The following is a 13,285-nucleotide window of genomic DNA, read 5'->3' as shown; positions in this document are numbered from 1 at the left end:
ACAAATCTTTCCTAGAAGCTGGAGGGGGGGGGGGAAGGGGGAAATCATTTCCTGGTGATTTTTTGTTTTAAAAAACAACAAAGGCAGAGAAAAGAAGTCTCCCTAATACCCAGCCAGGACAGAGACTCTCCAAGGAGACAATCAAGCCAATCCAAGGGGAGTGAACTTTTCAAGTTGCAACAGATTTCCACATAAATGGAAGTGCCATAACTGTACACTATCCAGATTAAATGGCTTTGTGGATACACTGTTAACTAAACACTAAAATGTACTTCAAACCAGGGGACCTAGAACAACCTGCTTGAGTTCACAAAAACCATCTTCTGGATTAGGAGAGAGACCTTGTTATTGCTTTGGAAGCTAAGAAAAAGATTGGCATCCCTCTGAACTAGTTATTCAGCAGGAGTTATTTGAATGAATAGAAAAAAAAACAAGCTACTCCGGGATAACTCAAGACTCATTGGTCAAATGTGCACCAGGATTATTAGACTGGAATATAAGGCACTGCTAAAGTGAAGACAGAGCCAGGACAGGCTCACTTTTTAACCTGAATTATGTTGTAGAGATATTAGGGAAACAGGATGGAAGAAGGAATGGGTGGAAAGATTTAAATACAAAAACATAGTGATATTGATCTTATGATGATGATACTGCAATTCACAACTTGGCCCCTTCCATCCAGGGATGTCAAAAGCATCAAACTGAAAATTTACCTTCCCACCATCTGCGTGAGATATGGCAAAAACTTGGTAGAGAGAAAACTCAGGATCAGATGGGAAAACAATGGGAGAGTCAGGTTTAGGAACGCAGGTCATCTGATTCCCAGTTCCTGTGCTTCACCCACAAGGCCATCCTTCCTCTCTTGAAGGAAATATGTATGACCAAAATTGTAAATAGCACAAAGATTAACTTCAAGCCAGTACACTACATCTGACAGTGAATCAAAAGATCCTCAGCATTAATACTTTTCAAATTGTAGATCTTTCTTAGATATCATCATCACTGGTTTAACCTTCCCATCACTTAGAAGTTAATCGCATATATGAAAGCAACATTTAGTTGCACTGTACGGTTCTAATAACATAAGCTTGCATGAAGTACAGCGAGCCTCCTGCTGCAAAGAAAAGAGTTAAAGCCCAAAACAGGCAAAATTGTTCTTTTTAGTGGATTAAATATATGGAAAACTGGCTCCTGGGAAATGATATGGCATGACACACTGAGTACGCTCTGCAAGTTACCCTACAGGCTAGTGAAGAACCCAATTCTTTCACTGGGTGACTGAATGCCAGTCATTCAATCAAAAAAGATTGTGGCTGAAGTTGAATTGGACATGCTTCCTCAATACATGTCAGGGGGGATGCCTGCTAGAGAAGGAGGGAGGGGAAAGAGGACAATCTAGTTTGAAGACTTACCCCCTTAGCCCCACAAAGGGCAATCTGAAGAGGAAGCCCTCTGCTCTGCTCCCAACCAACAGGTATCTACAAGCAAAGAGCTGGCTGTTCCCCTCCCAATACATCCAGGTTTTAAGTCTCTGCTAAATGAGGCCAGATCTAAAGTCATTCGTTTTCCCAGCCTGTGACAACTCTTGCAGACAATGCAGTCCCAGACTGTAGAGGAGAAAGATAGATGGGTCAGAGTATTAAGAGTTGCAGATGAGCTAACGCTCTCCATGATATCACTTTACCTGGGCAGATTCACAAAACGCTCCACAGAAACCACTGAGTGGGAGTGCGTTTGCAGAGCAGGCCTATCTTCCTACTGAAGAAATAAACCTGCTGCAGAGCCAGCACTCATAGCCCTCTAGGGCTCCCTCTGCCTGGAAAGGCTGCAGTTATTTGGAGCTGGATCAAGCCCTCAGTTTTCAGGGTAAGAGAAGGAAGAAAACAGACCGAGAGAGCAAATTATATGTCCATATTGGCAAGACGACAACAGGTTTATAGCCCAGCAGCAGCAGGAACAGGAGAAACACAAAATGGGGAATGTACACATCAAAACAAGAAAACCAGAGGCTGGCATTTGTTAAATTCCAAACTGTAAAAGAGTTTGCCATAAAGTAAATCATTTTGTAAAAAAGACTTAAGAGTTTGTCTACATGGTGAGGTATAATGCACTCTATGGGGATGTTATTTCTGAAGCGCACCATCATGCTGCACATTAATTGGTCCTCTAAGACCTGGCTGGTGCGCACTGAAGGCTCCCCAGTGCGCTTTAATGTAGTACCATTTCAAACAATATTACATTAAAGCGCACCAGCAGGGTCTACACAGACTAATTCATGCACAGCATGTTAGTGCGCTTTACACCATAAAGCGCATTACCCAGTTGTGTGGACAAGCCCTTAGATCAGTGATACCGAGACTGAGGCTCAGGAGTGGCCTTTTAATGGGTCTCTTGTGGTTCTTTGCAGCACCTGATATTAAAACACTGTGATTTAATTATTAACCAATTTAAGTTATCAATCAGGGTGCTTTTACTATGTATTAACCAATTGTAGAATACTTGGTCAGTCACTTTGCTACGAGAACAACAAATAATAATATTTTGAGAGAGAGAGTAAGTGTAAGTAAATGAAACAATGAATTCACACTACTATGGCTCTTTTGGGTAATGCTGATCGCTAATTTGGCTCCTGAACCACTGAGGTCCAAGTATCACTGCCTTAGATTAACAACAAATGATATTCTAACCCAGATTGCAAGTTTCCACACACAAAAAAACAGTACTGCAAGACCACAGGAAGCGTTGTACAATATGTACACTTCAATAAACCTGTAATAGTGACACACCATCACTCCTTATTTTGACAACAAATGTAATGACAAGAAATAAAATATTTTATGTCCAAGCAAGACACAGCACTGGCAATAGCAAGGTATGGCTTCTGACACTAGTCAATGATAAATGCTTCTGCAATACAGAGACTTGGCAGAAAAGTGCAGTGAAAATTCTTCTTGTTATTCAGGCGTAGATCTTAGCATCATCGAGACTGGCAGAGTAGAATGACTTCCACTACTTCCTAGGGTTTGACATAAAATATTACAGAGAATTCTTATTTTCTAGACTGAACTAAGACCCATTTAAAATACTCATATGGAAGGAAATAATTTTAAACAGACCATTCAGAAAGTGCTGGGTTGAATCTTCAAGAGACAACGGTTTGCACCACGTACAAAAAATTTTCACTCAACCCAATGACAATACAAGACATTTTTAGAAATTAATATTGGAAGATTTCACTCTGCAAAATTACTGTTACCAACCTGAAAAGGAGCGACGTTTTATGTTCAGTTCATTTGACACACGTACTTCAGTGCATAGTTTCAGCATCATTAACATAGTAATGATCATGATAATGCTTTGCCACAGAAGAGGGGATTCAAAATGCCTTCCAAACCTAAAAAATAAGAGAAAAATAAACAGACATCTCAAGATGATGATCTTGATACCCAATTACCCTCAATCCTATTTAGGTGTTTGACGACTGTATCCTTAACAATCACCGTAACTGACAAATTTGCAAAGCTGCAGAGAAGAATTACACTAACAGAGATCTAGCTGCATGTAACCCAACCATATCCTACTCAAACTTGTAGCCACAGCCACCGACACTGAATGTTCTGGGACTGGATCACCTGTGGGAAAAAAAAAAATAGTGGGTGCTCAGCACCCACCAGCCATAGCTCTTGGGCAGCAGCGCTGCCTATGAGCTGTCTGGTGACACCCCAACGAGCTAATTGGGGGTGCCACCAAACAGCTGTTTGCCAGCTGGGGGAGGGCCTTAGGGGAGGGTGGAGAGTGGTGGGCAGGATGTGGAGCAGGAGTGGAGCACCCTGGGGAAAACTATAAGTCGGTGGATCCAAAAGCATGAGTTTCTGTTGCCTGAACTAAAAGGACCAGGTCCATTAGCTTGAATGAAGAGGCAGATTCGCAAACCTGGTCTAGCAACTAGAAGGGAATAAAGAGCTACATTGCATTAGCATGAGAGAGACACATTTCTTTCCTCTATTAAGTGAAGACGCTATTAAGTTAAGAACTCCTGCTCTGTACACTAAGTTCCCTAAATATAATTTTAAAACACGTTAAATCATAAGCCCATACCATCCCATTCCCCAAAAAAACAACTACCAACCTATGATGTCTAACAGTGCCCCCAACAAACTTACAAACACCCGCTCTTACTGCACTCCCACCCCTCCAGAAGTCTGGAAGAGAGGGGCATCACTTTTGTGACATACTGCAATCTGATTTGGACTCATTTGAACCAAGCTTAGGGAAATGAACTCCAAAGCTGCAAGAAACAGCTACTTGATTGTTCAGAGGTGTGGAAACTGAACAGAACATGTTTTTTCCCCTGCCTCTCCCCCTCCCCCCAGTTTAATTTATGTTTGCTTACTGATGCTGTCTGGTGGGAATTACTGAGCTCTACTACACCTATTGCAGGAAGAGGAACTTGGATGGCAGCCAATACTTAATGTAGGGTCCATCTTCCATGATTGCATTAGATTCTATCACAGAAAACAAGACTCTTCAGTGAGGATTGGCTGCTATCCAAGTTCCTCTTCCTGCATTATATGTAGGAGAGCTCAGTATAATACCCAACAGACATCACCAGTAAGAAGACAAAGAGTAGGGTTTTTATTTTTTGAGAAGAGGCATGGAAGATCCCATACAGATCTGGTGCAAAATATATTAGATTTATTGTAGACAGGCTCCAGGCACACAATTGTGACTTCTCTCTCAGCTCAAATAACCTTGCTAGGGTGTATTCCTCAGAGATTCTTACTGCTTGAAGGAAGTGATTTGGGGAATTAAACAGTGTGCTTTCACTCACTCTTTAATTCTGGGCCACATTTCCTATCTGCCACTCCAAATACACCCACAAACTAGTCACCCAGTGAACCAGTTACTGCTTCATCACCCCACAAACGTTGTGCTGTCACTGGCTAAGAAGATGGGAGACAACACTTACAGGAGGAATAAACGGTTTAATTAATGTTTTACAAAGCTCTGTCAAACGTTAAGTATAGGATACTATAATGAGCCATTAGTACGTATGAGAGTACAATGCAAGGTCTCCCATAAGAGTCTGGATATAATTCTTTAACTTGGTTTTCTTTCAAGACAGAGCACTGAGCTAGTCAATAAGACATTAGGATAGTACCAAGCGTGTTTGCCATTAAGGCCTTGCATTGTATGAATGCTGGAGTTCTTTACTTCCACTATGATCTTTAGGGAGATTCAAGTTTTGTTGTTATGGGTCCATGTGGGTTATGCCCAGTAATGAGGAGAAACTAGAAAGTCCTTGACTCTGGACTTGCTGAGTTTTCTTGGAACTTTTCCATTTGCAGGCGGACTGTGGACAGGTTTGTCCCCAATGGAACAGACCATCCGCAGGGAACTGGTCGGCGGGAGAGGGGGAAAGAGGCCTAGCGCCACAGAGCTGGGGCCATCCATTATGAAACCATGAGCCTTCACAATGTCTCCTGGGACACCAATGGCCTGTGGCTCTTGTGTACATGGCTGCAACAAGGCCTCCTCCTCAATTAATGCCCTGGGGAGAGGAGAAGGGTGACACTGCAGCAGGTCATACCATGGTAAGATCAGCACTAACAAATTCAGAATATTGCTGAAGGGTGGGGAGATGGTGCAGCCGAGTGTACAAACTCCCCTCTGATCTGCAGAGAACCCAAATCAGGTTTCCATTGAGTCAGAAAGAAAGAGGATGGAGTGGAGCAAAGTAGAATTGCCATTACTCCCCGTTCCGTGCCTCTGCTCCTTGCCAGGGCAAACTCTGCAAATGCTGCTGAATCTGCAGTTTCAGGGGACCCTGATGTACAGAGTCCACCAGGGACCGTTTGCATTGCACTGACCATGAGCCAGAGCTCCATGGGTGTAGCGAGAGGAGCATCACACACAGCTCTGTGGCAAAAGCCTGATTCCCAAGGGTCCTCAAGTTATTTATCCCACTAATACGGCCATGATACATAGAAAAAGTAGGGAGCCTGTGTCGTAAGAGAATGTCTCTGTTGGGGGTGGAGCTAGAGGCTAGCAGATAAACACACAAGTTCTGGACACATTACTGAGCCAGTGCCACGCTGGCATGACAGAGGAGCTTGTCTGAGATCTGCTGTGCAACACTCTCCTGGCAACTGAGAAGCCCATATTAACTGTTTTGCTGGAGGCTTCAAACTGAGGAACTAACCCAGTCGACTGCTTTCATCCATCTTTCATCCATCTGCTTCCATCCATCAGATTTCATTCAGGAAAAGAGAGAAGAGAATCTGTCCCACTGTTAGCAACTATTACGAAAAGTCCTCTAACCGTAGGTGTATGAAATACTGTACTTATCCCCATTACAAGTCCAAATGTATAAAACAGCTAATTTAGGGCTACACAGGCAGCACTAGTGCTGAAGTTCTATTAATTCACAGGATAGGGATGGCATGGATATTAGTATTAGTTCCCCCTTACTGACACACTAATGTTCTTCCAGCCTGATCCAAAGGGAGCCCATAGTCTCTCTACTGGCTTATTCACTCCTTGGCACATTTGTTGAGAGTGCTGCCAACAATACCAACTGTTACACAGATATCTGCCTACTACAAACAGAAAGGAGCTAATCGCCTCAGACTACCAGCTGTCAGCTATAAAGCAATTTACAATCACCATAAACTAGTGGCACATTAGAACTAGTAATCAGAACAGAGATAGAAAGCTGTGTTATCAACCCTCTGAGTCATCTATCACTTTAGAGCTAAGATTTAAAAAAAAACACAAACAAACCCACAATACACAAGAGAGTTCACCTGGGCCTGAACATATGGCAAGGTTTCCATAGTCACTTCAAACAATGTATGAGAATTTAACAAACTCCAGCACATACAGGACAAAAGTTGCACTACATAAACTTTCATTCTGACTAGCCAACGCACTTCAAGTTAAATTCTTCTTCTAGATACTGTGTTCTATTCTAAACAACTTGAAGGCAAATAGCTCCTATTTTGGTCAACATGATGGACATTAACAGGGAGAAAGGAGGATGTACACTCTAGTTTGTATTTGAAATTACGGTTCAGGAGCCAGCCTGGCAAAAGCATCACACCAGGACATGGAGGATCCAAATTTAAGATTCTCTTACCTCTCCATTCCCAAATGGGCTGGGGAGGTGATAGGCACTGGAAGAAGGGAAGAGCCTTGTGTTGCTGTGCAGTGAGTATTCTGGATGTTTCAGAAGCAGCATTCGACCCTTCCCTCCCCACCTCCCAAAGGCAGAGAATATTTTTGCAAAAGCAGGGCTTGAGGGTGGGAACAGTAAAGAAGCTGTTCATAAAAGTAGGAGGGATCCTTAGGGTACTAACTGGGACCCTGGGAAAGAAGAATATAGGATTGAAGCCTTTTTATATTTGTTGTTCTTTCTTTCTGAGTTTCTAGCTGGTAACTATCATATAGCTAAACAACTGTGACATTTTCAGTTTTGAAGTGTCCAATGTCAGACCTCACAGCAGTTTCCCGTCTATTTATATAATATTTTAAACTATCACTGTAAAGAGTTCTGGTTTTTTGAACATATACAACTTTCTTTAAATACCAGTAACATTTTTGTTTTAAAAAAATCTTAACTGTTTGTGTTCATAAAACAGAGAGGCTGAGCAACTGGGCTAGAGCCAAACTGACTAGTCACCATGAGTTTGTCTGAATAACTCTGCCAACGCACCTCAATCTTCTTGCAACAATCCTGTTACTCCAGTCCTGGGCCTACCCTGACAGAAACCAGAGATTGTGTGGAGACAAGCCAAACTGTCTTTATCAGTTTTGTGATCTAAAACACAGTGAGCTGGCCAATACCAAACTTCAACTTCACTAGCAGCCAAGCTGGGTTTGAATATGAAAGCTTAATATACTAATCTACTACAGCATTTAAAGCCCAGGTCAAGGTCTTCTGCAGTTTCTTGAGAGATTCTAAAGCAGGGCGGAAGCTGTGTTACAGGCTGATACTGTGTAACCCAAACTATCAGGCTCCTGGGTGACAGCATGCTGCAACAGCACAACAGTAGTCAGCAGGAAGCGTAAAAGAGAAAACAAACTAGTTTCAGGTTGAGGCCTGCTAAGAACTGCTTCTCAATATGTGAGCTTCTAGGATTGTGTGTGGTACAGAACATATATTTTAAAACAATATATTAAAACCTACATTTATATTTTATTCTTCCTGCACAAAATAAAGTTGGCAGAAAAATGCTCGTGATTAAAGAGAGGAAGTCATGTGTGCATTTCTGCTTCAGTGACTGAATTTACTGAGGGAAAGCTGCTATATGCACTGCATTCTCCTACTAAGGCATTCTCTCTACTAGAGGGCTCCCTTTGCTGGTCAGTAGTATCCAGAGGAGAAAGTAAGCCTAACTGTACCCACAGGGGGCAGCTTCCCCAGGCCAGCAATTTAAAGGGCTCAGGGCTCCCAATAGTGGCCGGAGCCCTGGGCCCTTTAAATCACCGCCGAACCCCACCTCTGGCCGGCAGTGATTTAAAGGGCCTGGGGGCGCTGCTGCAGTAGCAGCAGCTGGGAGCCCCAGAGCCCCGCTGCCGGCAACTGGGAGCCCCAGGACTCCGGCAGCAATTTAAAGAGCCTGGGGTTTCTGGCTGCCGCCGCTATCCCAGGGCTCCAGCAGCAGGGCTCTGGTGCCAGTTTAAAGGGCCTGGTGCTCCAGTCGCTGTGGGGAGCCCCAGACCCTTTAAATGGCCGCCAGAGTCCTGGGGCTCAGGGTTCCCAGCCGCTGCTACCGCAACCAGAGCACCTGGCCCTTTAAATCTCAATTTAAAGGGCCCAGCCTCTTCTGGTTGAGGCCCTGCCTCTTGCTCAGTCCTCTGGGCTACTGGTAAGTCCTTTAAGTTACTTTCATCCTGGTAGTATCTTCTCACATTCACTTTACATTAGTGACCAGCAATTTTTTTTAAATCGATAATGCCAAAATAAAGTCTAAGAAGCAGAAGTTCTCCCATCCCGCAAACAGTCCTGCCAGTAGATTCCCCTAGATCACTCACTAACAAAGCTGAGGACTAGTCAGTGTGAAGAAAGGTCAGATTACCTTTCCCCTTCATACTGTGCAGGCTAGACTGCACATTCTTTTGGGACAAAGACCATCTTTTTTCAATCTGTGTTTGTACAGTACCTAGCACAACCAGGGTGCTGGTCAATGACTGGGGCTGCCAGGCACAATACTATATAATATATAGAAAAATGATACTCAGACTCCATCCTAGGCAGCAGTGAACCCAAGATCTCATTAGAGTCGTTCGGGCCAGGCCTTGTTGTTCTGATTAAAATAAATGAGGCCAAGTGGAATACACTTGCTCAAAAAGTAATCTGAAAGCTGAGGTCTGCACTGAACTTTTTCAAAATAGTTTCAGATATTAAAAACTGGAAGGGTCCCTTAAATCAGTCTCAGCAGCTTTAATTAAGGTGAACATATTGCTGGAGAACTCCTCTGGGGCTTGAAGCTTTTGGCTACTGCTGGGTGGCTTCAGGACAGTGACCCACTAAAACTATATCCGAGAACTTTTAGGGGGGAAATATCTGGGTACAACTTGTGATTCCCAATATTGTCTCTTTCCCCGCCTCCCCCCTTTACTACCCCATGTGCCTGTATCCACCTCTTGTCATATATGTAGACTGTAAGCTCCTTGGGGCAGAAACCATCTTTTTGATCTGGGTTTATAGAGTCCAGTCCTGGACTAGGACTAGGGCTCCTGCATATTATGATAATACAAATAAATAGTCAAGTTGACAAGAAGCTTTATCCCAAAACCCATCTAGAGGCATCCAAGATAGTGCATAATCAAAGCTCTGTGAAAGTCAGGAGGAGTCTTTCCATTTACTTCAGTAGGCCTTGCATCAGGGGCATAATCCTCAGCTAGTGTAAACTGTCAGAATTCCACTGCAGTGAACTGAGCTGTGACAATTTACGCCAGCCAAGGATCTGCCACCAGGACTTCAAACACACACCCAGGCAATAAACTGACTGCAGCTGCATGCTCATTGTTTCTTTGGCTCATAAAGAACAAATATGGGAAGTTAAGATGAAGGAAAATGGTCTTTTATTCAGGAGACTTCATTCATATTTCCTCTAACTCTTGGACACTTCAGCTCAGGAAAACCAGCCTGGCCTATCAACCATTCCTATTTTTTTTTAAATTAGTGGAGCAAAGGCTACTGTGTTTTATCCTGCAAAAAGAAAAAAAAAGAAAAAGAAAAAGAAAATCACAGGTAACCTTATATGGCAGCTAGTGCATCTAAATTTGATGAAACAAAGAACTGCACCACAACTCAAAAGACCCCAGCCTGCTGAGCATAGCAGGAAGCAGGACTACTGTTGACTGACTTTACTTATTAAGATGTAACTAGAACGCTTATCATCTACTTCAGAGAAATCTTTTCCAATTTCCTTTCCTTGGTGTAGGCCATGTATTTGTTCTGCTAATATTAAACACACCCTGAAGTTATTTCAGTCTGTGGGACATTTTGCACACCAAACTCAGGAAACCTCATCATGAACTTTACAACAAAATAACTGTATTCTAGTGAGCAGTGTTGAATGAAGCTCCTTCTCTCTGCCCTTTCCACTACAAACTGTGGTCCCACCACAGAAATCATCGGTTATTTCTTTTCCTATGTATCTGACTGACTCTGCTAGGTAAGTAGTATCCTTGGCGCCGAACTAAAGGTGAGCATATAGAAGTATTTTCCATAACGTAACACAGGATTTTACTTGTCTACCCAGTCACAGGCTAACGCAGAGACAAGAAGGGGAGGCCTTGGCTTGCTAATGAGAATGCTAATGAAGAACAGATTTTTTTTAAATGTAGAGGGTTTTTTCATAAATTGCTAGTAACTGTTATGCACATTCACACAACTACATTTTTTCCATTCATGCTCACAGATATTTTCATCAGCAGCACACTCACAGACCCCAAAAAGTTAAGACTCACATGTGTCACATCACATGTGAGCTACTCCCAATAAGCGGAGTTTGCTCATCACTTTTGCAAATGAAAGCTCCAGTGTCGTCTAAAATGCTGCAATCAAAGGTTTTTTTAAGATGTTGTATTAAAAAGGGTCAAAGACTTAATTTCTAAGAATCAACAAACTGGGTCAGATGCTTGTGTGACAAATAGGGGAAATGCCTGTATTATCTTTTATGAAAATTGTATAGGACTGTTTCCTAAGAAAATTGTATATTGCTGCCTCCCTGCCTAGAGATAAGTCAAAGGAGGCTGCAAAGGGGTGCTAAAATAACCATAAAATAGTGCTTCAGATAAGTCAGTCTCAGGTGCTCAGCTTCAAAGGAGCCATAACAAAGCTGGCTCCGTCTAGGCTAGAATGGGGTACCCTCCCAGAGGCTAAGCCTGGGATCAAAGGAGAGCTAAGACCTCAAAGACCCTAGAAAAGGCAGGGGAGCGATTAGGTAAGCTGGGAGAAGCTGACAGACTGGGATAGAGAGACACAAAAATCATGGGTTACAGCCCCTCGAGTGTCAACCATGTCCTTGTTTGAGAGTGGGTGAACTGCAGAAATCCACCCCAGGAGAGGGAAAGGCATGAGGCCTGCCACCTGCAGGAGTTGCATTTATGAGACCCAAAGAAGGGACAGTAGTCCATAACCATTACAGCTTGCACATCTAAATGCCTGATGATTTTTAACAAGAGTTGGGCATGTACAAGGAAAGCAGAATCAGGCCTACTATTGTCTCTAATAATACAGATTTATCATTTCGTGTGTACAAGCCTTCTCACACTGCCTTTCTGCAAAGGTGCAGAAACAAATCTGCTGCTTGAACAGAACTGTGCTGAAAACTCTGGAAAATTATTTGTAACTCACTTCAAAAGAAAAGTTTAGAGGCATTTTGAGCGAGGGAAACACAATGCTGAAGAGACAGGAGTTAAAGAAATGACACTACTGTCATTGTGTGACGATGCAAGTTCTCAAGTCTTTGATAACGCCCTAAATGAAGGATTAGAGGAAAGAGGGCAGGAGGAGGGCAGAAAATTGAGTTCTTTAACTTAAATAAAAGAAGGCATCTCCTCTATCACTGGCAGTGGAACAACTGGAGGGGAAATCTAATAGAGGCAGGATCATGATTCTTGCCCTTAGTACTAGTATTAATTTCTGAGCTAGCATCATGGTCCTGCCGTGCCACCTTTAGCTAGAGAAACACTTAACAGTAGATTTCATGGCGATTAGTGAGTAAATATTGTATCTGCAGATTGGAGGGCAAGGGGAAGGTCACAGTCCTCCTGTTTTAAAACTAATTGATTTTTTAAATTAAAAAAAGAGAGGCAGATTACAGGAGCGGGTTATGGAGGGGGGTGCAGTGGGCACAGTGCATGGGAATACGTGGTCTCTACTGCTACTTCATGAAACTAGGTATTTCAGATGTTGTGGGGGAAGGAAAGGACCAGGAGTCAAGAATGAGTGTGTGTTGGAAATAGGCACTCTACACTATCACTGAACCCTATTAGCATGATAGAGTTATGAGCAGAAAATAAGTGAGATTTGTTCTGGAAAAAAGGAAGCTAGTTATAGGGAGATAACACACATATTGAACATGAGGGTGAATCTAGAAGGCCTTACTGAAAGGTGCAGACAAAGTTAGATAGCAGTATGCACTGTGATATAGATACAAAAAAGGCCAGTGCAATTTGTGAGAACGTGCTCAGAGACAATACATCACAAAAAAAGTCACTCTCTGGTGCACCTGTTCAATTCCAGGAACAACATGTTCCAGAAACATATTGACAAACTCAAGCGAGTTCAGAGAACAACAACAAAAGCGATCACGGGAATAGAGGAAATTGCTTGAAATGAAAGATAATTAAATATGTACAACAATGCTAAGCAATGTTTGGAGCTAGGGGAATAACATCATTAGACCCTTCAAATATTTCTAGACCCACATATTATATATGAATGAGTGTGTGTGTGTATATGTACGCTTAGGCAAAAAGGGGGAGAAATTAGCATAGAACATCAGTGTACAGCCAGGAGTTGTGCAGGGGTCCAGGGAAAACAATTTAGGAAATAATTAGGCTCAGTGCCAAAAAAAACCAGCTTGACAGAGGCATGTATCAGGCTGGAGAATAGTCCACAAGGTGGGGTGGAAGTCTCATCCCCATGGTGCTTTTACAAGTAGAATGGACAAAGCACTAGAAGATGAATTGTAGGGAACAGCCCTGTCTTGGCAGGAGGATGGGCCAAATGATCCAACAGGCCTTTTTTTTTTTTTTTTTTTTTTTT

At 42.7% G+C, this 13,285-nt stretch overlaps 1 protein-coding gene across 3 annotated transcripts in view; it reads right to left on the bottom strand.

The window, feature by feature from the left end:
* Positions 1–13,285, bottom strand: part of SLC66A2 (solute carrier family 66 member 2) — a 97,233-nt gene that overhangs the window by 81,163 nt on the left and 2,785 nt on the right. For all 3 annotated transcript variants that reach the window (XM_032801238.1, XM_032801239.1, XM_032801240.2), the window contains exon 2: positions 3,261–3,394. In XM_032801238.1, coding sequence (XP_032657129.1) covers positions 3,261–3,394 — 134 coding nt within the window. The remainder of the gene's footprint in view (positions 1–3,260; positions 3,395–13,285) is intronic.

Source organism: Chelonoidis abingdonii, chromosome 2 (genome assembly GCF_003597395.2).
Source record: "Chelonoidis abingdonii isolate Lonesome George chromosome 2, CheloAbing_2.0, whole genome shotgun sequence".
In the NCBI taxonomy this organism is placed as follows: domain Eukaryota; kingdom Metazoa; phylum Chordata; order Testudines; family Testudinidae; genus Chelonoidis; species Chelonoidis abingdonii.
Note: the sequence above shows the minus strand (reverse complement) of the source record. Positions and strands in the feature narration are given on the sequence as shown.